Source organism: Dermacentor andersoni, chromosome 6, assembly GCF_023375885.2.
Source record: "Dermacentor andersoni chromosome 6, qqDerAnde1_hic_scaffold, whole genome shotgun sequence".
NCBI classification, from domain to species: domain Eukaryota; kingdom Metazoa; phylum Arthropoda; class Arachnida; order Ixodida; family Ixodidae; genus Dermacentor; species Dermacentor andersoni.
In genome coordinates this window covers 139,088,993-139,114,799 of record NC_092819.1, presented here as the reverse complement: position 1 = coordinate 139,114,799, position 25,807 = coordinate 139,088,993, and the positions used below count along the sequence as shown (strand labels likewise).

The following is a 25,807-nucleotide window of genomic DNA, read 5'->3' as shown; positions in this document are numbered from 1 at the left end:
TACATTACTTTTATCCGTTTCCACATTACACTTCTACCAGTTTTTGTAACACCATCTTCCTAATACCATCCAAATCTTGGCCAATCCCCAGCAGTAGGTACGCGCCATCAAAGGAGGATATCCTATCCTATGCTACAGCTTTCCCTGCCTATTACTTTGCCCTCAGGAAAAAGAATGATGAGGGCTGACGATGAAAAGGAGGTGCGCATTTCCTTGGAGCAGAAACTACTGCCGTAATAGAAAGGTTCAAGTCCTGCTTACCAAGTTCTGATGTCGAATACTACATTAAAGTATTGCCTGCATCAATCTAGTCTGGCAACCTCATCCTCGTGCACATACTGTGGTAAGGATGAGTCATGTGGCCATTTTTTCGTAATTGAGACAATACACCTTAGAAGGACAATTTCATGGTACTGGATTCAATGTAACGATTCCTGATATCCTATGGGTGGCAGCCTCTTGTTGGTGCAGATGTTGTGATGTATATAATTGAATCAGGTAGATTTATTTGCAAGACTCTTCAATTTCTATCTGACTTCATTCTTTTCAGCTATTCAGAATTTCTCAGTAGTGCTTCTCTCTAAGATTGCGTAATCATTTTCGATACCACACCCGATTCTTGGCCACTCCCCCGCAGTGGGTATGAGCCACTCTTGGAGGACAGAACAAGCCGGTATTGGCCGATCTCCCAGACTGGGTATGTACCACTAAAATCTGGGCTCTGCATTCGCTACACGCCGGGATGGGGGACGCGGCCGAGCAGCTGCAGTTGCAGCTCTGCGGGATGGTGGCTCGGGACGTGCTCGAGGGCCTGCACGTCGACGACCTCTTCAACTGCGCGCGGTCCAACGCGCTCTGGGAAGAGGCCGCCCTGCCACTGCTGGCAAAGAGACTTCGCTTCTTCGTGCTACTGCAGGTGATGTACCGCACCGCCTTTCGTGCATGCTTTTAACCGGTGTCATTTGAGAAAGAGGTCGTTCAGGTTGGCATCTGCAGAGAATATCAGTGTGTGTGTAAGAGTTTGAAATCTTCAAGGCATCAGTTATTTCAGTGTCACTCGCGGGATACTGGCAGGAAAACAGAGCGGGCTCTATGTTGATCTTGAGGAAGATCTGGAGGGATAACGATAGAAAATGATTAGTGGTAACTAACATTGTGCGCTTTTGTATACTGCAGTGGGGTGGCGCGCGCGCGCGCACTCAGGTTCAAGCAGTATGAGAACTCACCTCGTTCATAGCAGCGACAGCTGTGAAAGGCGCTTTTTAAAGCTCAAGATAATGACAGTGTCCCCAACACAGCTCTAATAACCCAATGAACACTTTGAGGACCAACCGACTCGCCCAAATCAAAGCATTGTTGCTCGACGTATTGATGGCGTTGATAGGAGTAGTAGTCAATAATGACGAATCCTTAGGAAAGTCCTACCCAGTCAACCACTCAGGGTTTCACACAGGTGCACAGGTGAGGTCACAAGCATTAACGCATCTTAACACCGCAAAGCATATATACAGTCCTATAAATCAACCACAGGTTCCTAAACGAAACATGCACACCCGCATACAAGCATGCTTGCGACATTGTGCTGCAGCTATTGGCCCCTTTCGTTGTTTTTAATGCGATTAGCACTCTTTGGGTACTTGAAGCATTTTTCCGACTCTAACCATCTATGTTTCTAACTGTTTTCCCGCCAACCTGGGTCACGGGTATTTCATGGTCATACCGGTAGCGCATCCGGCTGATGTGCTGAGAGAACAGGTTTTGAAACCAACCTTTGGACCAACTTGGGTTACTGAGTATGTGGTGCTGCATAGCTATGGCCCGCTCTTCAACAAAGCTGAAATGCGGCACATAGAATAAGCTCTTTGACGTCACTGGTGATAAGGCGCAGGATATGTGACACTGCGTTTGTACCGCCCTTCTATGAACCTATTTAACGCCAACTTGGTTAACTAGGCTCATAGAAGAATAAAAATGGGTTGGATCGCATACGGCAGACCTTGTCAGCTCCTGACTTGAAGCTTACCATTATCAGTGAAAAGGAAGGTGTACAATCAGCGCATTTTACCGGTGCTGACATATGGGGCAGAGACTTGGAGACTGACAAAGGAGCTTGAGAACAAGAGGCAGCTCTAGCTCAAGTACTCCTACCTAAATACATGTAAAAGTAGAATTAGTATTTATCGGTAACCACTGTATCAAATTTAACAAGGTTTGTTGCATTTAAAAGAAAAACTTAAATCTAGTGACTGTCGGTTTCGTATTTTTGATTTAGATTGTCAATTTTTTATTTAAGATTGGCAAAAACCAAACGTTTTCAGAAAACAATACTGTAAAGTTTACAACTCGAACTCAGCAAGTAAAGCTGACATCACAATTATGTGAATGGCATCTGATAATACATCTAAAGCGGAGAAAATTGATACGGTACACATGAATCCAAGAAAATGACTAATGTGGAAATACAGCTTTTGCAGGATCCTTGTACACAACGTAACGCATTCATGTAATATATAAATTAACTCATCTAATTTGTCCGCTTCGAATGATCTAATCGATGCCGTTTACCAAACCGCGATATCTGTTTTCGATGCAGAGCTATTAATTTATAAACTTCGTGCGTCTATATTTTTTTCAAACTTTCGAATTTCTGAAAATCTTTTTCACAAAATTCAAGCCTTACATCGAAATTCCGCTTCCAGCAGTCATTAGAATGTAACTTTCTCTCTCAAATGCAGCAAATTTCATTAAAATTGGTCCAGGGGTTATTTCAGAAAAGCTTTTCTGCGTTTTACACGTACTTGAATAGGCCGCGTCGGAGTTGGGCCCGAGCTAAAGCTTCCTCTTGAAGGGACCCTAAAACGACTTTGACAATTTTCTACAAACGTATTGAGCCGTTAGAGTAGGTCCTTTTGATCGTTAATCGACGCATCTAATTTCCCCGCGTATAGCGTGCAATTTATCATAAGGTTTTAAGAATGTACTTCGCTGCAAATCGCAGCACAATGCTCGGCGGAATTTTCAGCCGCCCCTACCCATATGACCTAAATCACCCAATTGACGTCATATTGGCGAGCTATCCGATTAGCTGCCAGGGCGCGTTATCTATAATTTTTCCACCTTTATGGTGAACAAATGATCTTCGTAATAGTTGGAATGTTAATTTGTTTCTATAAAAGGAAGGTAACAGAATGGTAATGCAGAACAACAATTTATCACTACACATACGGACTTCCTGCACACAGCAAGCGTCGTCTGCTTGTGTAACAACGTGCTCCATTTTGACGAGAGCTCCGCGGTCAGAGTCGGTCTCGGTCTTTTTGCGAGCACTATGATTCGACTTTGTTGCGTTATGGACTGCAAACATAACGACTGGCATAGCGACTGGCGATATGTCAAGCTGCGACATCGTGTCCCTCTGTAACTCAGCAGACGAGCGGACTGGCTGCAGCGCATCGGACTGCCGCTATCCTATCGGCGCCATGATTTGCACGTTTGCGTCCGTCACTTTACACCGGAAGATTACTGACGCAACAGCGTTTCGCGAGGCCGGTATTAGGGTAAACGCAAGCGCAAGGGGACAGGGCCTGGCTGTCTCCCCTTGCGTGTCGTTTCACGGGATGAGCAGAGGCGCAAATGTGGTCTGCATGGTGCAGCCACCTGGTGGCACAGAGCTCAACCACACACAGTAGGAGTAACAAAATGTATTCTTCTTTGCTGCTGGTATAAATTTTTCGCAGTAGTGTAATCGTTAACACGTTGTTTTTGTATTTGTTTAAAATGTTTTACATTTGGTTAGAGCAATATTAGCTCTTTGTTTGGCTGGTTAAGCTCTACGCCAGCGGGTGGCTCGACCGTGGAGACCGATTAGGCAGCCCACGTACGTCTACACAGAATGCTCGCAACGCACGCTGCCTCGATATCTCTCGCTTGGGGTCAACTGCCAAGCAGCTGGCGGAGAGTTTCGAGAGGCTTCGCCTGCTCGCTCCTAGCGAACCGGAAGTTGACGACACGACGTGCCATCATGACGGAGAGCCAGTGGAGGCGGAGCTTAGCCCCGATCACTCGGCGAACGAGTTGAGGAGAATATGCATGACTATGGAGGAGGGCAACTTGTAATGATCCGTAGCTCTTTTAATATGAGACGTTTCACACAAATTGTGGTGCGAATGATTAACTTTAGCTGTACGCTGCGCGTCTACAAAATTTCCCCGAACCATTTCAAAGGCCCTTTAAGGACCGCGCAACGAGCGATGGAAAGAAGAGTGCTAGGCATAACGTTAAGAGACAGAAAGATAGCGGCTTGCATCAGAGAGCAAACGGGTATGGCCGATACTCTTACTGACATTAAGAGAAAAAAAATGGCGCTGGGCTGGTCATGTAATGCGCAGGTTAAATTGGACCATTATGTTTACAGAATGGGTACCAAGAGTAGGGAAGCGCAGTCAAGGACGAAGACTAGTTGGTGCGACGAAATCAGAAAATTTGCGGGTGCTAGTTGGAATCGGTTGGCGCAGGACAGGGTTAATTGGAGATCGCCTTCGTCCTGCAGTGGACATAAAATAGGCTGCTGTTGCTGGTGATGATGATGGTTAACTAGGTATATGCTGCTGTTTGTGAGCCGCTGCGCAGGGACGAAAATGATCCTTTAAATTATTCCGATGCTCAGAGGGATACAGTTAACGGGCATGCGTAGACAGGTGTTTACTGTCATCCTCTTCAGCGAGCAACTTCACACGATATTCGTTTATCCCCCACAAAAACCAACTTCGTATTTCTTTCTTAATGACGAACCAGAGGGTAAGAGCGCCAATTATTCATATGACCAATTTGTACCATGGATATGGCTATAACTTTATTGTGACAGGGATAACTTCTTACCCTGTCTTGAGGAAGGGGTATAACCAAACGTAATAAAGTGGGCCAATTAAACTTGCTCTAGGTCAGAGGGCTAGAGTATGTACGCGAGGCAACTTTCCCTTGCGAACCATAAAATTGGGTTTTATTGCGAAACTCATGCGGGGGCGGTTCCAGTCGGAGCCTAGAAAATTTGATGTACTGGAAAAAAGAAAAGGACGCTGCTCCTCGTAAAAGAGTTAGACTCAGAGGGGTCGAGCAGAGAGTCGATTAGTTCAAAATAGTTTTCGTCTTTCACATTGCGTGGGAACAAAAGTAGCTAAAGGCAAATTAAAATGCTTCCAATTATGAATGGTGCACTCCATTAGCAGAACTCCAGCTAATGGTGCACTCCATTAGCAGAACAGGAGCGGAGACAAAGATCGGGGTGAGCAGAGGAGTAGCGCAACGAAAGGGCGACTCGATGATCCCCCATTGAAACGTATCACGCGCTCCGAGATCAGGCACGAGTGCGAAGGTATATCACGTGACCAGAGTGTTTAACTTCCCGCGGTGGTAATCGCACGAACTTCGATTTTCAGCTGCCATTGCAGCTGCATACTGAACCAAAACGACCGAAACACAGCCAAAATAAAAGTATATGACGCGTTGGCGTCCCGTGCCTTCCTTGACCCTCCACTTTTCGTGCGGCAGCAGTGCTAACTGCTCACGACTGCACTCGGCGTCACCGAACTGCTCCTGTTCTTCCATTGGAACGCAGCTGCTGCGGAGAGAGCACGTTGAGGACGCTTTTACAGTGCTCCTGTTGACTCAATAATTGCGTTGTAAAACTGTCCTGCTCCGGAGATCGTTCAATAATGGCTGACATTCAAGGTTGATAAACAAGCATAAAGTAAATGATATCTGAAATTACGTTGCGGGCAAGTTCATGTGGCAGTAATAAATCGATGCAGCACGAAATAGTTCAAAAGAAAACTTAATTGCCATAAGAAAGAGCGAGATGAATGTAATGAAAAGGTAAGCGTGGCAATGTCATCAAATTCGACTATACAAAAAAGGCAGCAGATGGGTTATATACTGAGCTGTAGAGTACCGAACCCACTCAACCGTGATTGCAAGAAACAGAAAGGAACCAAGTAGCAAACAGAAAGTGCATGTTTAACGACCGATAAGAAAAGGTTAAAAAATTCGGCTTCAATTCACGCTGTGAAGGCTGTCAGCCAGTGAAGCTGTGGTCTCACATGACCCGATGGATCAATGTGACGTAGACTTGAACGATTGAGCGATACACTACATGAAATTATCGATAATAAGACAATTAAGTACATTGTACCAAAACTTTGTTCCTTTGAAACGATATCGATAATTTTCGCCACTCTTCGTGTTCACGCTGCTCTTCGAGAGTCCCAACTTCGCGCGGCCTTCTCAAGGCGCTATCAGAACACAATTGAAATCAGTCGCTAGCCGAGATCCTGTTTTACGTATGAAAGTGTAGTGACGTCACTCCGTGCTTCGTACGCTAGAGTTGCTGCTTCCCGGCAACTGCATCTTATGCAACTGTAATTTTTACGGGAAAACACACGCAGCGAACACTGTGCTTCGCATTTTTCGAACGCGCCTTATCATCTATCATACGATTGTGACACTTGTTTTGTGCTTTTATTTATTGAAACGAATAGCGGGGCGTGCCTTGCATGCGCAGCTCAAATCAAGATGGGTAGTTTTCTCTTCAGTTCGTGGAATGGCTTTCTGTCGACTTTTATGTCGCCGGGATTCCAGGATCCGAGTCATATATATCTTCGCTGTATGGCTTTTTTTAAGCCACAGCAGCCCGAACGCGAAAAGATACGTTGAAATATGCAACATGACAACAACACATTGGTACTGTAGTTTCAGCGCAAATTGAACAATAAAAATGATTAAACTGGAGTATTCAAACCTTCATGAGTGAAGCAAAGAATTAGCCTATATATCTGGTGTTTACTCATCTTGTAATGGCGCTGAGCCAGACTGAGTACGGCTGCTAACGCAGGGCTCACCTGACAAGACTACCAGGCCTTGTCGTTCTGTCTGGTGCATCCTGGCCCTTTGTAAAATCATGTATGTCCCGTGCCATAACTCTATATGATCATTTGGATTTACTTAGGAACAATCCAGCTTGTGGTACGTGGTACATATAATTTTCCAAGAGGGTTTGTTTGTAGCCGTACTCAGGTGTTTGACCTTTACTTTCTTTTCTTAGAGCCATCCCAGTACCACGATATGTACGAAAGTAAGGTCTCAAATGATCATTTCATCTTTGTAAATTAATTCAATTTTTCGCTTTATCCCTTTTGCCCCGCCAGTTCGTCTGCCCACAAATCATTGTCTTAATTATGCACCCTAACACATCCGCGTCGTAGTGTTTGGAACAATCCATCATTGATGTGTTTTTTTTTTTCATTTTTACTTCTTATATGCAGGACAGATTAGACGATCCATTCACGCGCAGCAAATTTCTGGAAGAACTCCATTCGCGTCTTGCGGTCGCCGAGAAAGCGTCAAAGCATCCATCCTTTGCCATAATCCTATGCTCAGAAAGGCACTATGGTAAGTTCTTCGGGAGAACGACCCAACTGTTTACAGTAACATATCAAGAACCGTTGTTTAATAACTATTTCTTGGAACCATAGTTAAGCCAGTTTCGCTCATTCGAGACGGAGCGATTCGCTTATCAAGCAATCTTAAGCCAAGATTATGTCTCAGCTGGTATCTGGTCGTCGTGGGTTTTGGAGGCTTCACCCGAGCAGCCAGCTTATGTCACTATGAGTTAAAATATTTACGTATATGCGTCTCCATCGCCTTGTAATTTCATCATGTGGCTTCAATTTAGATGGCAATGTAGTGACTTTGATAAGAATGTTCTTTTTAGGAAAACGCCTGATAGTAATCAATAATAATAATAATAATTAAAATAATAATAATAATAATATTAATAATAATAATAATAATAATAAAGAATAGTCAACCCTGTCTTTAGTGTAGCATTACTGCAGTATGGAAAAACACTATAACGAGGTTCTACCAGAATAATACAAATTTAATGTACTCCGCAGGTGTACAATAAAACAAAACACTTTAGCTCATTCGGGTTACTTCTTATGGCTGCCATTAGACAGCTGCCAGTTCACAAGAGACGAGACATTTTACTCCACTGAATAAAATCCATCGAAAAATGCCATATTATGACGCCAGGTCTTGCTCTCGATAAAAGTTAATAGCTGACCAAATGATCTTACTGCCAGTTTTCAAGTAGTAATCGTTCAACTGATGAAGTCTAGAGTTTGGCAGAATGACATCTTGTCAAGTAAAAGCGTGATTGAATGATTGGTTAAGTGGAGAAATTAAAGTAATTTTCTTCGCCTTGGGATCGTAAGTGAGTCTTGTATCACGCGGGAAATATGGTGTATGTTTTAGTCTTCGCGCAAGGAATTTAGCATAATTTTTACTAATATTCTCATGCTCTTGAGCCTAAGGGAGGTAATCTGAATTGCAAGTGACATTAGATAAAGTCTCGTAGGCAAATGTCACTTGTTGGCAAACGCCCAGACGTTTTTAAATCGAAGCTTTCTTTGCCTCTCCTCCCGACTTTCCGGGCGCTGTCATGGTCTTGCCGCGCGTGCTGCTGGTTTTTTTTTTTTTGCAACTCCACCAGATGGCGCTCGCTGGTCACGTATGCAGCAAGTATGCGGCCTGTATGGTGGGCAACACAGCAACAAAGAACGTCAAGCGGCAAGTCAGAGAGGCTGCAATAATCTCATGGGTAGCGGCAATGAAAAAGAAACCTACCATGAGTAACTACTTCAGAGGAAAAAAAATCAGGAAAGAAACCATTTATGATAACTCAAAGGGAATCTCATTACTTTTCGAAGCGAGATCGGGATGCCTTAGAATACGCACCTATAAAGCGAGATATAAGAAGGAAGAAGAAGCATGTGCTTGCTGCGGTAAAGCTAGGGAAACGACGGAGCATGTTTTATTAGAATGTGAAGACGTCTACCCAGCGGTTGATTTAGGCACCACTGGCCTCCTTGAAGCCCTTGGGCTCAGCGGGAGCAGTGGTAAAGCAAACATGTCCGTAATAGGCATTAGTAAGAGGCGATTGGAGGATTGGTGGAAGAAAAGTAGGGAAATGACAAAAAACGGAGAAGTACAAAAGCACAGTTCGTAATAGGTGATCAGAAAATTTGGGCGTGGTAGTTCATAGTGTTTTTTTTTTTCTTTTTTCATCGTTTAACCAAGGTAGGACATTAGGCAGTATAATAGCAAGAGCTTGGTGGCGCAACCCACCGCCCCGTTCCAGAGGGGACGCTCATAACATCCATCCATCCATCCATCTATGAAGAAGAAGCACGTAAACCCGGGCCAGAAAAGTGATTCTCAATCGTGCACTGAGCGTCGAAGACACCAAGGCCCGAAAGAAGCAATGCGCGGAACAGGAGCGTCTTTGCTCCCAGTGAAACGTGGTGCAGACTGCTAATGCATGTACACAATGTGTACATGCAATTATCATAATTAATTGAATTACGCACAGCCTCATAATTCAGTTAAAGTTTACCATTTGTGCCACGGTGCGATTTCTCAAGTGAGGCAATGATAATGCTTAACTGTCAGACATGTCTTTTAGCAAGCACCAACTAGGCCAACAAGCAGTTCTGTTGCGATCAACAACGCCTCAAGCAAACGCGTCACCCCTTGTATTTTGTGGACTGCGCAGACGAACAGTAGTGATGCAAGCAAGGTAACGTTTAACATCAACTCACTACTCTCTTATTGGACTAAATACTGAATAACATACACATTCACTGCCAACATCACCGCTAATTATTGTCAATCAAAGTAATCAGCCAGGAAGCTTCGTTTGCAATGATTGCCCCAGTGCGTCGGATCAACAAATTTTTGTTTGGACTAGTAAAACAACTTTTCAATTTCACCGAACTAATGTAGTGCTGTATGAATAGGATTCCCTCAAATGTTTAATGCGATCAAACGTATGCGAAGATCTGTCTTATGGTGCTGAAAAGACAGCTGCTCCAAAAATGTATCAAGATGCAGGGGAAAGTACCTCAGATCAGGCACGTACCCAGGGGGGGACCCGGGGGGGCCCGGCCCCCCCCCCCCCGAAATCAAGTGGCATACCCCCCCCTCCCCACCCACGCCAGATCAATGTTGATACTTGGCAGCTGTTCATCGGTCAGCATTATGCTGCCTTTTTCACTCCTTTTAGATGGCGGTAGTTATCGGCATCTCTTGTAATGTGAAGGACAGTTTTCTCATAGATTCCGCACCCGTGCGATTAACTCGAGATGCGTTCAGTTGTCACCATCTATTCAACCGTCACGCGCATAGCTGTTGCTTTTGTTAGTTCAACCTTCTCTGTTTAGGCAGATCCTGGGACCAGGAGAGGGATACGGCTGTTACTCAGCTGGTCTGTACCCTCATGGAACGAGTTGCGGCCGGAGAAAATGCCAATTGCGTTTAACTTTTCAATTTGCTTCATTATTTCCTCGAGTTACGGCTCGCCGCGACGTTGGCAGATGCCCGGAACCATATACACGTGATATGGGTTAGATAAGGTGGGAAATAAAATAATGTGCAAGAGCGTCCATCATGAGACCCTGCAATAACCCTTAAACCCATAAGCAAGATGACTGTCGCCCGTTACCTCGTCTGTTTTTCCCTAATTGTATAGCACTTCTCGTGCAAAATTGGCAACTGTAAACAAAAAATCGAAAGGAGTTGAGAAATTAAGCGATCTACTAAGGGAGAGAGCCAAGGCAACAACCAAACTGCAAGCAAAAGCGAATAATAAAAAAAGTTCATCGTTGTTTATGAGAATATTTATGCATCAACATATCTTTATTTAAAAAGGAAGTAGAGAAAAGGCCGCCAGAAGTGGAAAACAATTACTTGTTTTGAATGACGCTTCCACAGTTATTGGTCGAACCGCCTCACGTAGCCATTTCTCTGCTGTGCATATGTGGGTGTTTTTCTAACCTATCGCGGTGAGCGCAGTACGTCTAGAATCGCAGAGTCCTGCGCTCTACGCGGTTGTATGGGACTGGTGGCCGCACAGCGTTACGCAATTCGCGGAACTGTCAAAACTGATCAACAAGGCGAAATTAACTGATATTCGAAACTATAACATGAGAAAGACTGAAGAAGCCGTAAAAAATGAACGCAGCCTGAAATCAGTAAAAAAGAAACCTGGCATAGGACAAACCATGATTGATGCACTAAAAGATAAGAAGGATAATATCATCAGCAATCTCGAAGATATAGTAAAAGCAGCGGAAATATTCTAAGCTGACCTGTATAGAGTACCCAGAGGAGTCACGATACCTCACTTAGAAACAGTAATGACCAGGATAGAGAAACTCTCCTATAACTAGCCATGAGGTCAGAAGGGCCCTGCAAGACATGAAACGATGAAGAGCAGGAGGAAAAGGTGGAATAACAGTCGATTTAATCAAAGATGGAGGAGACATAATGCTTTGAGAACTGGCGGCTCTTTATACGAAGTGTCTATCGACTGCAAGGGTCCAAGTAAACTGGAAGAATGCAGACATACTAATCCACAAAAAAGGAGACGTTAAAGAATTGAAAAATTATAGGACCATTAGCTTGCTCCTAGTATTATATAAAATATTTACCAAAATAATATCCAATAAAATAAGGGCAACACTGGATTTTATCAACCAAGGGAACAGGGTGGCTTCAGGAAGAGATACTTTACAATGGATCATATCCATGTCATCAATCAGGTTATCGCGAAATCTGCAGAGTACAATAAGCCTCTCTATGTGGCTTATATAGATTACGAAAATGCATTTGATTTAGTAGAGATACCAGCAGTGATAGAGGCACTACGTAATCAAGGAGTACAGAACGCTTACGTAAAAAGCTTGGAAAGTATTGCTACATACGTGTGGTATTTGTTTGTTTGAACGATGCGCGTGGGCGGCATAACTCCAGAAAAGAGGAGGAAGAACGAACTTGGCTCGCGCTGTGAATCTAACCGGTCAGCGCTGCAACCGTTGTTGTAGATATAATCTGTAAATAGTTTCTCGTCTTACTGACTCGTCCTTCGCGGAAGAATATCTACAGAGGTTCTACAGCTACCTTAATTCTATACAAGAAAAGCAGGGGAGATACCTATAGAGAAAGGGGTCAGACAGGGAGACACAATTTCTCCAAAGCTATTCACTGCGTGCTTAGAAGAATTCAAGCTATTAAACTGGGAAGGCTTAGGAATAAAGATCGACGGCAAATATCTCAGCAACCTTCGGTTTGCGGATGACATTGTTCTATTCAACAACAATGCAGACGAGTTACAACAAATGATTGGAGACCTTAACAGAGAGAGTGTAAGAGTGGGGTTGAATATTAATATGCAGAAGATGAAAATAATGATAAATAGCCGGGCAAAAGAACAAGAGATCAGGATCGCCAGTCGGCCACTAGAGACTGTGAAGGAGTACGTTTACCTAGGTCAATCAATCACAGGGAACCCTGATCATGAGAAGGAAATTCACAGAAGAATAAAAATAGGTTGGATCGCATACGGCAGACATTGCCAGCTCCTGACTGGAAACTTACCATTATTATTAAAAAGTAAGGTGTGCAATCAGTGCATTTTGCCAGTGCTGACATATGGGGCAGTGACTTGAGAGCAAGTTAAGGACAGCGCAAAGAGCGATCGAACGAAGATTGCTAGGCACAACGTTAAGAGAGAGAAAGATAGCGGTTTGGATCAGAGAGCGAACGGGTATAGAGGATATTCGAATTGAATTCAAGAGGAAAAAATCTAGCTGGGCAGGCCATGTAATGCGCCGGTTAGATAACCGTTGGACAATTAGGGTTACAGAATGGGTTCCAAGAGAAGGGAAACGCAATCGAGCACGACAAAACACTAGGTCGAGCGATGAAATTAGGAAATTTGCGGGCGCAAGTTGGAATCAGTTGGCGCAGGACAGGGGTAATTGGAGATCGCAGGGAGAGGCGTTCGTCCTGCAGTGCACATAAAACAGGCTGATGATGATGATGATGATGATGATGATGATGATGATGATGATGATGGTGGTGGTGGAAGTGGTGGGCCCCCCCCCCCGAAAAAAAATCCTGGGTACGTGCCTGCCTCAGATGTCTCATCTGGACTATAATCGTGGTTGGGACTCGGAACGACGAGTCGGATGCGCATATGAATGAATACTGTGTTTGGCTAGAGAGCGGTGCAGCTATGTACGATTGGTGGGTATGACTGTGGTGCCACAAGTTTTCTAAATACTTGTTACTGAACACCCAAAACTATATAGAGTATAATGACTAAAGCACCGGAATAGTTGTCCACAATTAGTCGTGCTCATCGTCGCAGAGTTTCCCTGTATAGTTTTACTATCCATAGTTAGGCAGCAACTGAACACGTGCACGAAGGTTTAGTCATAAATATCACTACATGGATGAAATTTGAATCCTATGCATTGTTCAAGCTTACGTATAACCGCATAGTAGTTCCAAGCTTACAGTGGGTATTTGCCGTACATTCATAAATGGCTAAGGAATACGAATTTCACCATTTCATCTGTAGCGCGACCCCCTCGTCACCTACAACAATCTCACCCAGCACTATAATTTAGTCAAGAGAATCATGCCGCTACTTCCCAAAGCACTCAATAAAGCACAAGTCACGTACAGGCGGCTTCAGACGGGCACCTACTCGTGCCCAGCCTTCCTGCACAAAATATTTCCGGACGCGCGCCCTCACAATGCGTGTCGCTTTTGTAAAGATATAGCTAGCCCTGCTCACATGCTATGGGGTTGCCTCCTGGCACCGGGGCCGGGACCACCAAGGAAGAGTGGGACCGAGTTCTACGCAGCTTGGACCTTGAAGCACAGCTCTGGTCTGTCTATCTCTTGTGGCCTGTCTGCACGCCTCACCTCTTTTTGGCGTAATAAACTCTCCATCGGACCCGCGACGCGGCGGAGGGGCAGGGCCTCTCTGTCCCAACGTGGGAGCGGCCCGCTGCGCGCCAATCGCGATCACCGACAGACCTCAAGAAAGTTATTCATCCATCATCGATCTTTAGCTGTGACTTACCCTAAAATTTTTTTAATACTCAACAACAAGAAATTTCATTTAGAAGAATGACTTTCCGTTGCACTACGGATGTTACTTTCTTCCAGTCTTGCGTAATATTACCACCTTTCGTACGCCGTCATAAATGGCAAAAAAAAAAACATGTTTTGCGTAATTGGATGAGAGGTGTCACAGTAGCGATATACACTCTCAATATCACCCAATGCAGCACAAAGTGCTTCCCAGCCTGAATTTGAGTCTGGCGTAATGAACGATGTAATTATAAACGAATAATCATAAAATTATATCGTACAAGCCGTATATGGAAATAGCTACCACTGTGAACAGTGATATTAAGAGTTGACTCCGATAGACCTTATAGTTTTTACTTCATACAGTCATTGTGATTACCAAAAGCAGGATAGAATTTATCATCACCTGCAATCAAGCAGTGGCCTAACCTCTGGTTCCATTGATATATCGATATCATGTATGCCCAAGGGGGAAAAAGGCACCAACAATAAAGATAAGCATACTCCCACGCAGTTCTACCATAAGTGCCTCGACTGCCAAACACAATGCCATCCCGTGGCCAAACATCTTTTTTGGGGATGTCGAGCTTATAGATAGAGGTGGTCGAGCTTATAGAGAGAGGCGCCGCAGATGCCCTAAAACAGGACGACGATCCCAGCTTACGAGACCTGGATCTGACCAACGGGCGTGTGGGCTCGACAAGTGTGTCGTGTACCACTCGATTATGTGGGCTTCGCTGACCAATATTGTCTTGTTGTTTGAACTGTGAGCCATTTGGATATATGCAGCTGACTGACCATCGTCATCTGCTTGCTTACCCCTCCCACCTTTCCAGCCATTACCATATACCCAAATTCTCATAGCACCGCACCATAGGCATAGGACCAGCCCTTTTCAACAACAGCATTTATTAATCAATACTTTAAATGCGAATAACATTCTTTGCATTGCTGGACAACTTTTAATGTCATTAGCATTTGTTGCCTACTTTGCCTACTTTAGATCTATCTATCTATCTATCTATCTATCTATCTATCTATCTATCTATCTATCTATCTATCTATCTATCTATCTATCTATCTATCTATCTATCTATCTATCTATCTATCTATCTATCTATCTGTCTGTCTGTCTGTCTGTCTGTCTGTCTGTCTGTCTGTCTGTCTGTCTGTCTGTCTGTCTGTCTGTCTGTCTGTCCGTCCGTCCGTCCGTCCTCATACGCCTGCACATTAGCACAAGTTGTCTTCCAGCTAAGGTGACTGGATATGTGATCATAGTGATGATGCCGTAGTTTCATTGCATCGCCATAATTGCAGCTTGTTCACCTCATTCGCTTCATTCCGGCATCATTGTCGCGCCTACTGCGCCAACCAAATGATATACAGGTAAATTGTCTAATAGCTGGGACCCTAGGTATGCGCACGTTGTCGTGGTGTCACCGTAGTCACTAGATCAACGTCAGTGCAGCTTGGTCATTTCATTCTCGTCATGCCGTCGTCGTCCCGCCGTATACGCTGACACAGTGCCCTACGTTGTGTAATAGCTTGAGCCACTAATGCGATCTTCGGCTGGTCGTTTCTGAGCGCTCTGGAGCGCTCTCGCGAGCGGCGTTGTCTTCGGCTGGTTGAAAGAGGGTGCGCGCCCTGCGTTCGGCTGGTTCTTCCCGATTGCTCTCCTCCATCTTGGAGCGCTCTGAGGCGCTCCGAGCCCTGTCGTCGGAGCAGTCATCGAGATTGAAACGTCATCGCAGCGCCGCGTCGCTGCTGTTGGCGACGGTTCACCGTAACCTTGGCAACATAGGCCACTCACTGCATGCTGGCGTCTCGACGAACGCTCGTCCCGCCGGCACGTCCGCCGGTTTTTCCGGCAGCGCCGGGAGCTTTGGATAGGCGAAACATCGGACGTTGGCAGTAGTCACGTGGTTTCGCATCAGCAATTTCCTCCTCCGAGAGCGAGTCGCACGTTCGGCTTGCGCGCTTGTCCTCTACCTTTGAGCTCGGGAAACGCCCGATCTACTCGACTCTGCTTCGGGGCATACAGGCGACCAGTCGAAGATACCATAAGCATGTGTTCATGGTCGTGAGGCTGTCGTAATCATTCCATCGTTGTAATTCCAGCTTTCACATTGGACTCTCGCTGTATCATCGTCACCATACAGTCAACATGCATTTCGTTGTCATAACGTTATCGTAATGCGATTTTGATAGTTTCATCGTCGTCGCTCAGCTTCGTCATGCGGCTCCCGTCATGTCACCGTCGTGTCACCATTCTTGTCAACACGTCGTCGTCATACAGTCTTCGTCACGCATTCATTGTCACACCTTCGCTGTGATGCCGTCATGTCCATCTTATTGTGCTCACTTGAACTTAATCAACCGACTGCCGTTATGCCGTTGTCGTTACTCCAGCGTCGTCGCACAGTCGTCATCATACCATTGTCCTCAAGCGGTTGTCGTCACTATCGTCATTCTATTGTAATGATACTGTCATCGTGTAATTTTCTTTATGCCGCCATTGTTAGCCATCGTCGTCATTGTGTCGTCGTTACACAGTTGATCTCATGCACCGGTTCTCGTATTGTTGTCGTCATTTCGTCGTGGTTTTGCCATTGTTGTCATTCCAGCTTTGTCATCCAGTTGCAGTCATTCCATTGTCTTCATGCTGGCATCGTCATACTGTCCTCGTTATAACATCGTTGTCCTCTCAGAGTCACCATCTTGTCGTCGTGCCTTCGTCGTCTATCACTTTTGCCGTTCCATCGACGTCATCCCGTCTTCATCCCACCATCCTTGGCACTGCATTGTCGTACTGTCGTCATCACGCCGTCTGCTCATTGGCTACTTTGCCAAGGAAGTGCCACGACGATGCCGACTGATAGCGGAGATGGGCGCATATATAGCTGAAGTAAGGAATGTCTCGTAATGGCCATCATACGCGTAGGTTCTAAATAAACGTGACTTGAGCAATACGGTGCGTCCCTGCATTGCTAGCATTCTAATCGCATTACCGTCGACGGTCGTTGTGAGATGGGTTCTGCCGTAATTTTTCTTTCCGGCTATCTAGCAATTCGTCTATTCAACCAAAATTAAGGGCCGATCCCGAAAGTAGTGCAATATAAAATGTGGGCCATTGTGTGGGCCACTAGGTATGCACCATAAAAATTGTACCGCAATTCAATGAGGTTCTTTGACGCCAACTCAGTTATATGCCACTGCGTATGTGTCGCTGGGGCATCTAGCCCTCGTAATGTGTCACTGGTGACGAGCCACAACGTACGTGACACTCTTCAATGAAAGTATTCGCCGTCATCTTGGGTCAGTGTGTGTGTTCAACTGGGTATGCGCGGACTTCAAGGCAGCGCCGTTAGAAGGCGCAGCGTGTGTAACACGAACAAAGAACAATGGAGCAGACAAAGGAACAAAGACAAGCGCTTCCCTGCGCTTGTCTTTGTCTTCTCTTCCTCTGTGCGTTATCTTGTTATTGAGCTGATTTTCCTCATCGACACCATCTGTGAATTCTGCCCATGTTTTTTTTTTTTTTTTTTTTTTTACAGTGATTGACTTACGAATGTCGCGACGACTCTCTGCCCAGATTTGTCAAGCATCGCCTCTTGCTTCCCCAAGGGCGTCAGCGTCGTTCAGATGGACGTGCAGGGTCCGGTGACCGCTCAACGGTGTGGCATCAAGGAACGGCGGGATGCCAGCGTATGCGTGCTGGTTTTCTACGGGTCACCCGGTGCAACGTTCGAGTGCGAGTGGTCGCCGTACGCCGCGTGCGGAATGCCCGTTGCCACAGCCGCTCTCTTTGATCAGCTGAAACGCACCATTCCCATCTGTGGCGGCGAGGTGCGCTTAGCGTGGTTATGCCCAGAAATAACACCACCGGCACATTCACCCGCACACATGCATAGTCACGAACCACACCCGTAAAAGCGGATGACATTGCCCTGGCAAACCGAGTGTTCACATTAGGATACGCAGCAGAGTTTCTGCTTCTTGTTTTACAGAGAGGGTGAGTTCTTTTTTAAAATCTAACACATCTTGAAAAAGGGATTCCACACAAGTTACTCAAATAACGTTCCTACTTGTTAACTTTGTGCCGATGCGGACTTCATTTGCAACAAAAACCAAGGCAATACATTTACTGTTGAAAGTGACTATATATATATATATATATATATATATATATATATATATATATATATATATATATATATATATATATATATATATATATGTATATATATATATATGTATATATATATACACCTTTCTGGAGACAAACTTTACGACACGCGCATATGTTGGAGAGTTGAGGGGCGGACATTACTTGCCCGAGCAATCGAAACTCGTATTCAACTAATCCACCGCAAATCACTAATTAACTGCTTAGTTGATCACTTTGTGGAACAAATTACAAGTTAAGAATTGTAGCCGATTAATTTGCAGCGCGTATCCACTTGGAATGAATCTCCAGTATCACATCAGATTGGAGATTTACGCGATCAAACTCACCGTAAAGCATGCACTCTCGTTCCACTTACTTCTTGCATAGAAGCACAAAAGCATATGGAACGCCCATGTATTTCGCCCCAAACGTTGAGAACTAATATTTCTCAACTGGCGTCAACAGGGAAATCTATTTCAAGTGAATACGTCTTGCAAACTCACCGGGCACAACTCGTAAATTAGAGTGCGTGCCGCAAAGTAATTATTTAAAAACTTTATTACCGAATCCTCCTTAATGGGTTAGATATGTGTTTGGTTTATCATGCTGGTAACGTCCGTATGTCTGAATAATACATCTCCAGGACAAGAATAACGCCATCTGCTACATGCAATTTATAAAAACTAGGCAAAACTTAGGAATGATCACCCCTGTATGTTATAGTGCGTGCAGTATGCGCAAAATTTCAGACTCAGGCCTTTGGTCAGCATTTATGAAGAATCCTCGAATTGCATTTTATTTTCCGGGCGTAACAACCTGGAGCCTTATACCTAAAGGTGAAGCAGATCAAACATCATCATCATCATCATCAGCCTGGTTACGCCCACTGCAGGGCAAAGGCCTCTCCCATACTTCTCCAACTAACCCGGTCATGTACTAATTGTGGCCATGTTGTCTCTGCAAACTTCTTAATCTCATCCACCCACCTAACTTTCTGCCACCTCCTGCTACGCTTCCCTTCCCTTGGAATCCAGTCCGCAACACTTCATGACCACCGGTTATCTTCCCTCCTCATTACATGTCCTGTCCATGCCCCATTTCTCTTTCTTGATTTCAACTAAGATGTCATTAACTCGCGTTTCTTCCCTCACCCAATCTGCTCCTTTCTTATCTCTTAACGTTACATCCATCATTCTACTTTCCATAGCTCGTTGCGTCGTCCTCATTTTAAGTAGAACCCTTTTCGTAAGCCTCCAGGTTTCTGCCCCGTAGGTGAGTACTGGTAAGACACAGCTGTTATACACTTTCCTCTTGAGGGATAGTGGCAACCTGCTGTTCATGATTTGAGAATGCCTGCCAAACGCACCCCAGCCCATTCTTATTCTTCTGATTATTTCAGTCTCATCACACGGATCCGTGGTCACTACCTGCCCTAAGTAGATGTATCCCCTTACCACTTCCAGTGCCTCGCCACCTATCGTAAACTGCTGTTCTATTCCTAGACTTTTAAACATTACTTTAGTTTTCAGCAGATTAATGTTTAGACCCACCCTTCTGCTTTGCCTCTCCAGGTCGGTGAGCATGTATTGCAATTGGTCCCGTGAGTTATTAAGCAAGGCGATATCATCAGCGAATCGCAAGTTACTAAGGTATTCTCCATTAACTCTTATCCCCAATTCTTCCCAATCCAGGTCTCTGAATACCTTCTGTAAACAAGCTGTGAGTAGCATTGGAGAGATCGTATCTCCCTGCCTGACGCCTTTCTTTATTGGGATTTTGCTGCTTTCTTTATGGAGGAATACGGTGGCTGTGAAACCGCTATAGATATCTTTCAGTATTTTTACATACGGCTCGTCTACACCCTGATTCCGTAATTCCTCCATGACTGCTGAGGTTTCGACTGAATCAAACGCTTTCTCGTAATCAGTGAAAGCTATATATAAGGGTTGGTTATATTTCGCACATTTCTCTATCACCTGATTGATAGTGTGAATATGATCAATTGTTGAGTAGCCTTTACGGAATCCTGCCTGGTCTTTTGGTTGACAGAAGCCTAAGGTGTTCCTGATTCTATTTGCGATTACCTTAGTAAATACTTTGTAGGCAACGGACGGTAAGCTGGTTGGTCTATAATTTTTGAAGTCATTGGCATCCCCTTTCTTATGGATTAGGATTATGTTAGCGTTCTTCCAGGATTCTGGTACGCTTGAACTCATGAGTCATTGCGTATACAGGGTGGCCAGTTTTTCTAGAACAATCTGCCCACCATCCTTCAACAAATCTGCTGTTACCCGATCCTCCCCAGCCGCCTTCCTCCTTTGCAAAGCTCCCAAGTCTTTCTTTACTTCTTCCGGCGTTACTTGCGGGATTTCAACTTCCTCTAGACTATTCTCTCTTCCATTATCGTCGTGGGTGCCACTGGTACTGTATTAATCTCAAGCGTATGAAGGCACAAAGACTGCAGCAAGAGGCACGTGCAGTTAGTATATTGCACACGACATTCCGCTGTCCGGCGGTCGCAACCTGAGAAGCAGGCTAATATCTCAACAATCATCTTGCACCGTGCTTTCAACAGGGCAGGGGCAGTAACATAGTGATTATGCTGCTTAAAGCGCGATTGTTAACACATGGTATATGTTATGCAATGCAGGATCCTTAGGCGATAGAATGACCAAGGAACGTGGGAAAATTACGGAGCGTACGTAGTTTACAAAAGAGGCACCACGTGCGTTAGAAACACTGCTTAATGTTCTTTGCAAGGAGTTTAAATATTTTGTTTGGTAATCTGACCATGTGACAGAGCCGTTTACTCCGGCAAGCACTCTACTTTGCCGTGCTGCTGTTTACTGTCACGCTTAACCGAATTTCGCTTTTCACGCATCGTCAAATATCATCATCAAATACTGTCAGCATTATTCACCTTTCATCTCCATCTGTGTACAGGGTGCCCCCGCTAACTTTAGCCAGAGCTTAAAAATATGCGAATGCCACGTAGCTGGACAGAACAATTGTAATGTTGTGTGTGGTCGTATGGAGATAATTTATTTTTTCCTTCCTCCTAATCAAATAATTATTCTCAATAATAATGATGGTCTTAAATATTAGTTAGATGAAAAGTGTCAATGAGAAAATTGTAGAGCGACATGAAAAACTCCGGATACAGCTTTCTGTTCCTCAGTATACGAAAGTGTTTTTCCGAGCCTGAAAGAAGCCCGGAAATGCACGCAAAATTGCCGCGCCACTGGCCGATCGAAACACGAGCAAGGTCGTCGCATTTTATTGCTTCAATCGTGCGATTTAACGGCTGCCAACGCTGCTTGCCTTGCGTTTAAGAATTTAAAAAAATGTCAAGTTTCTCTTTGTCAGCGTCCCTTGGATATATACCCACGAACAATAATTGGCAGGTGATCTTGAAGGCCACGTTTTGCGGAGTTGCACAAAATGGGTGCGACATAGCCGCCATATTTGAAGCATCACTTACTGCGAGAGGTGGAGACAAAGGCAAATTTAAATCGTTTTTCTTGAGGAACCATGCACGTAAGTTAGAGCAGCATGTGTATTCTTTCGAAATATGATCTTTCCATGATATTTGTGCAAGACCTGAATAGCGGCATGAGTAAAATCTTTTTTCTACAATTTCAAGCGAGAAACTCATGTTTCTGTAGCAAGCCTGCAAAATCAAGGACAATATCAAGGGATAGGTAAGGACGTCAAACAGGGCCTGTAAATTGGTTGAAAATGACGAAACAAAAGTCTAAGATGCTTTACAATGAAAAACCTAAGAAATAGTAAGATTCGAGTGAATGTCAAACTTTTCCTTTATGATGGCATGAAAAAATTAACGGAAATGCTTACAATAACACTAAAGGCTGTGCTTTGCTCTCATAAGGCCCGAGCTAGCTATTGGGGGCATATACAAAAGCATATATTGATCAACAAAGTGCCTACTGTACAAAAAAATTTAAAGGTTACTCAGCACATGCTGATGCAATAAGGCAAGATATTCATCCTGCCAGAGCTACTGAGAACGTCTCCATTCGAGTAGCACTGGGGTACAAAGATGATCCAAGCATTCATTGGGGGAGATTAGCTGGCAACATTTAGAATATCGGTGAAAATAAAAGCAGAGAAGAGATCGACACAAGGATAGCTAACCTTACGCAGTAAAGCAGAGGCAGGCAGAGTGGTAGATTACAATATGGTCACTAGATAGCTGTATAAGGTAAGTACAAATATAGCTGGTAACTACATATATGGAAACACAGGCTTGGTAACTATTTGCCGCTACCACTAATCAAGAGGGATGGTATTATAAATGATCAGTTATCAGGATCACTATCAGCAGTGTTTCCAGAGCACCGGTGAAGAGAAAGTTCTCTGGAATTGAGTTTTATTATTGAACTGTCACGGTCCTTAGGAGTGCTACGATTTCTTCGTTTTGTTCTCCTTACCTCGTACAGGCTAATAAGTTTTCTATTTGTCCTCAGTCTATTTGGACTCAGTCTAGTTAACCTCCCTGCCTTTCTGTCTTCCCTTCTCTCTCTCTCTCTATTTGTCCTCATGTTCTTTTTATTTCCCGCATGTTTTCTAGCATGTTAGCATACGTGCACGAGTTACCGTAAAGATAATTGTGCATTTACTAATTTATTTGAACTAACGTTACTCCTCTGCATTTATATGTTTTTCCAGCAAGTGAAGTCGTAGTTGTTCTTGCTATTCTCAGTGCATCCGTGATTACAAAAATAACTATTTTCACACGCACTACAAATGTTAATCTCATGCTTGCATGTTCTCATGTATCTGAAAAATCACGTACGAGTGTTTTAACTACAACAATTCTGGTATGTGTGTTTTATCGCCCCAGCGACTTTATGGTGGCAAGCATTTGGCTGGCAGGCGGCTTCATATGGCAGATTGGCAATAACTTCCTTGCTTTGATAAAACTCAAATTTAAAGTGCAGACAGTTGGGTGGGCGTGAAGTACACAGGACGGACACGACCAGACACACGCATCGATGAAAAACGGGTAACTTGAAATTAGCCTTGTTTAACATCAATGATATGGATGGTTACCTAGGCTATAAGCTGCACGAGGAAACAACATTACTGTAGCCCAAGCTGTCCCTCTAACTTCGATATATCTACTCCGTTCTAGGACGTGTACCGACATCGAAACACGGGGATGCCAGCGCGCTTCGCCCTGTACATTACCAACGCCTTTAACAGAGGGGTGATGTTCAGGCGGCAGCCGAGCCTGTTCGACGTGGGCGTTTGCATCCTGTGGACACCGCGTTTACGCGTTTACCCAGGAAGCGCGCAAAGCTTCTCCCCTGCGCCGGCATACTGGGGCGCCATGTCATTCGGGGAGAACGTCAAGGCTGCTTGCCTCAAGTACGCCGGATGGACCACAGTGCTGCAGATGTGGCAGCACCTGGACAACGTTAGGGCGAGCATCGACAACATCAGCGACGTCATAGTGCTCTTCTTCCAGGAAGAAGAGCTGAAGGCACCCGTCGTGGAGGCGATGTGCCGAGTGTTCGAAGGCGCTGCCCTCGTTATGGGGACTGCGTGCTCGCTGGCCCTCGACGCGAATCCGTTTTCCTTCGACCTTCAGCCGACTGGCGATGTCCAAGTTTCGTTCCCTCTCCAAACACCGGTCATCGTGCTGGTTTTAGCCATTCGCTAGAACCAAAGCCCACGCACGGATGCTTCATGATGTGCACAGGTCACTGGTTTGTACTGTGCCACTCTCCCCCCCCCCCCCCCCCCTTTCGGGTGTTACTTTGGACTTCGCGTGAGCAAAGACTGTTTCGCGCAGCATGCTCTCCGAGAGGAAGAGCCGTAATGCTTGCGCCGGTGGGAAGTGCGAGCCACTTGAGACAAACATAGACGAGCACCTTCAAGTACAAGTAAACGGTCGTAATGACGATGCAGTAAGAGACCGATGTCATAAAATTTATGTCCATACATGGTGTGTGTATTTTGCTAGTGAACCACTTTTTACACTACGACCCCAAGGCACTAAGTTTATTCTGTGTATGCTCATAAGCGACCTGATTGGCTGACCTCCAATGCTTGTACCCGATCTCTTTTATCCAATTCGGTTATCGTATGTATAAAACCACAAGCAAATACGTATCGAAGTGAGTCCTTCCTCTAAAAAGAGCCCATGACTTAATTTCGGCAGTTTCTAGCAAATGTGCTTCTCATTCATTGTGTAGTGCACCGAGTACAACGAACGACGTGAAAGGACACACCAACCCCTTGTGTCATTGCCTGGTGTGTCTTTCGTGGTTGATAGTTGTAATCAGCGCATCACAAAGAAAACGAACACCAACTAGCATGATTTCTCGCTATACTCAAGTGTATCCCTAAAGATAGATTAAATATGAGAATCGCTATCCATGGCAATGCCGAGGAAATCTATTATCACGTGTCTTTCAGCAAGGTGACCCCTAACACCAAACGCACAGACACAGATAATAATAACGGTTCAGTCTTTTGCCATACGAGCGCCAGCGCACAGGGAAACCTTCCTCGGCAAACACTTCAGGCCAAAGAAACCTCACACTCCTATAAAAGCGGCGCCAACATTTCGTGGAACCTGTGAGCACGCCTCGAACACTGTTCTTGTGCCATCCAGCAAGCGAAGCCCATGGCGTTGAGACATGCGCATCGTATGAGCCAACATTCGTGCTCGCGTGCTTGCTAATTTGACCCGTGTCGGACAGCTTGCTGTTGGGTTAGGAAACACTGCAGAATGTAGCACTTGTTGTCGAACTGTAGCTCTTCAATTCGACGTGTATGCGCTCACACTTGAGTTACCTGCACGTAGTTCGGAGGCTGCGGCGTTCAACACCATAGCTCGCGAAAACTGCGTTGTCTGCATGCGAATGGGTAACTTCTTGAGAACGTCGTGGGTTCTGCGAAGCTACAGCTATTGCGGTAAATGCGTCCAGCGCCAAAGCGATTGCTAACACTTGTTAATGTCCTCAAAAGCGGCAGCTGCATTGTGCTTTCTTGGTAAATGCAACTTCACGTCACAGAACACGCAAATGCACCTTGACATTTTCCTCTTACGCCCGTCGGTCCGTCAAAAAATTATATGAGAAAAAAAATGTGCAGATATCGTCGACGATGGTCTTCAATGTAAGCGAATAGCCAGACCTTCTGGAAGACTGTTCGCGTGATACATTTGATGCGCTTGATCTCGTATATTTCTTGCAACGAAGATATCTCGATCACGGTTTTTGTTTCATGGCGTGATTCTACAGAAAGTAAAAGTGTAATGCGGCCGGCTCACGCAACCAGGTATGTATTCATTTTTATCACTTGTGGGAAGAGATAGAAGATTGCAGTATCATGGAGTTTTCAGAAATATTATTCTTCAAAAACAAATGCACGACTATAGCAAACAGTGCGTTTCAAAACTGGTGCAACTTGGTTGTGTACGGTTCTGTTCATTCTCTTACCAAACTCCACCATAACTCGCTGAATTTAACGACCACTTTGTTAAAGCTTACCTGCAATGTATTTGCTGAAACTTTGTGAGCAAGAGAAACGTTTCCAAAAGCGGCACACTTTGTAAGAAAGAAAAATGTTTAGAATTTTCAGTTTCGCAAGTTCTGTGACTCCTCG

At 44.7% G+C, this 25,807-nt stretch overlaps 1 protein-coding gene across 1 annotated transcript; it reads left to right on the top strand.

Moving 5' to 3' along the window:
* The first annotated feature begins 677 nt into the window (after positions 1 to 677).
* Positions 678 to 24,285, top strand: LOC129382644 (uncharacterized). Its single transcript, XM_055066764.1, has 4 exons — positions 678 to 916; positions 7,317 to 7,443; positions 17,594 to 17,847; positions 23,325 to 24,285. The coding sequence occupies exons 1-4, from the start codon at positions 743 to 745 to the stop codon at positions 23,853 to 23,855; spliced, it is 1,086 nt and encodes a 361-aa protein (XP_054922739.1). The 5' UTR covers positions 678 to 742; the 3' UTR covers positions 23,856 to 24,285.
* Positions 24,286 to 25,807: the final 1,522 nt, after the last annotated feature.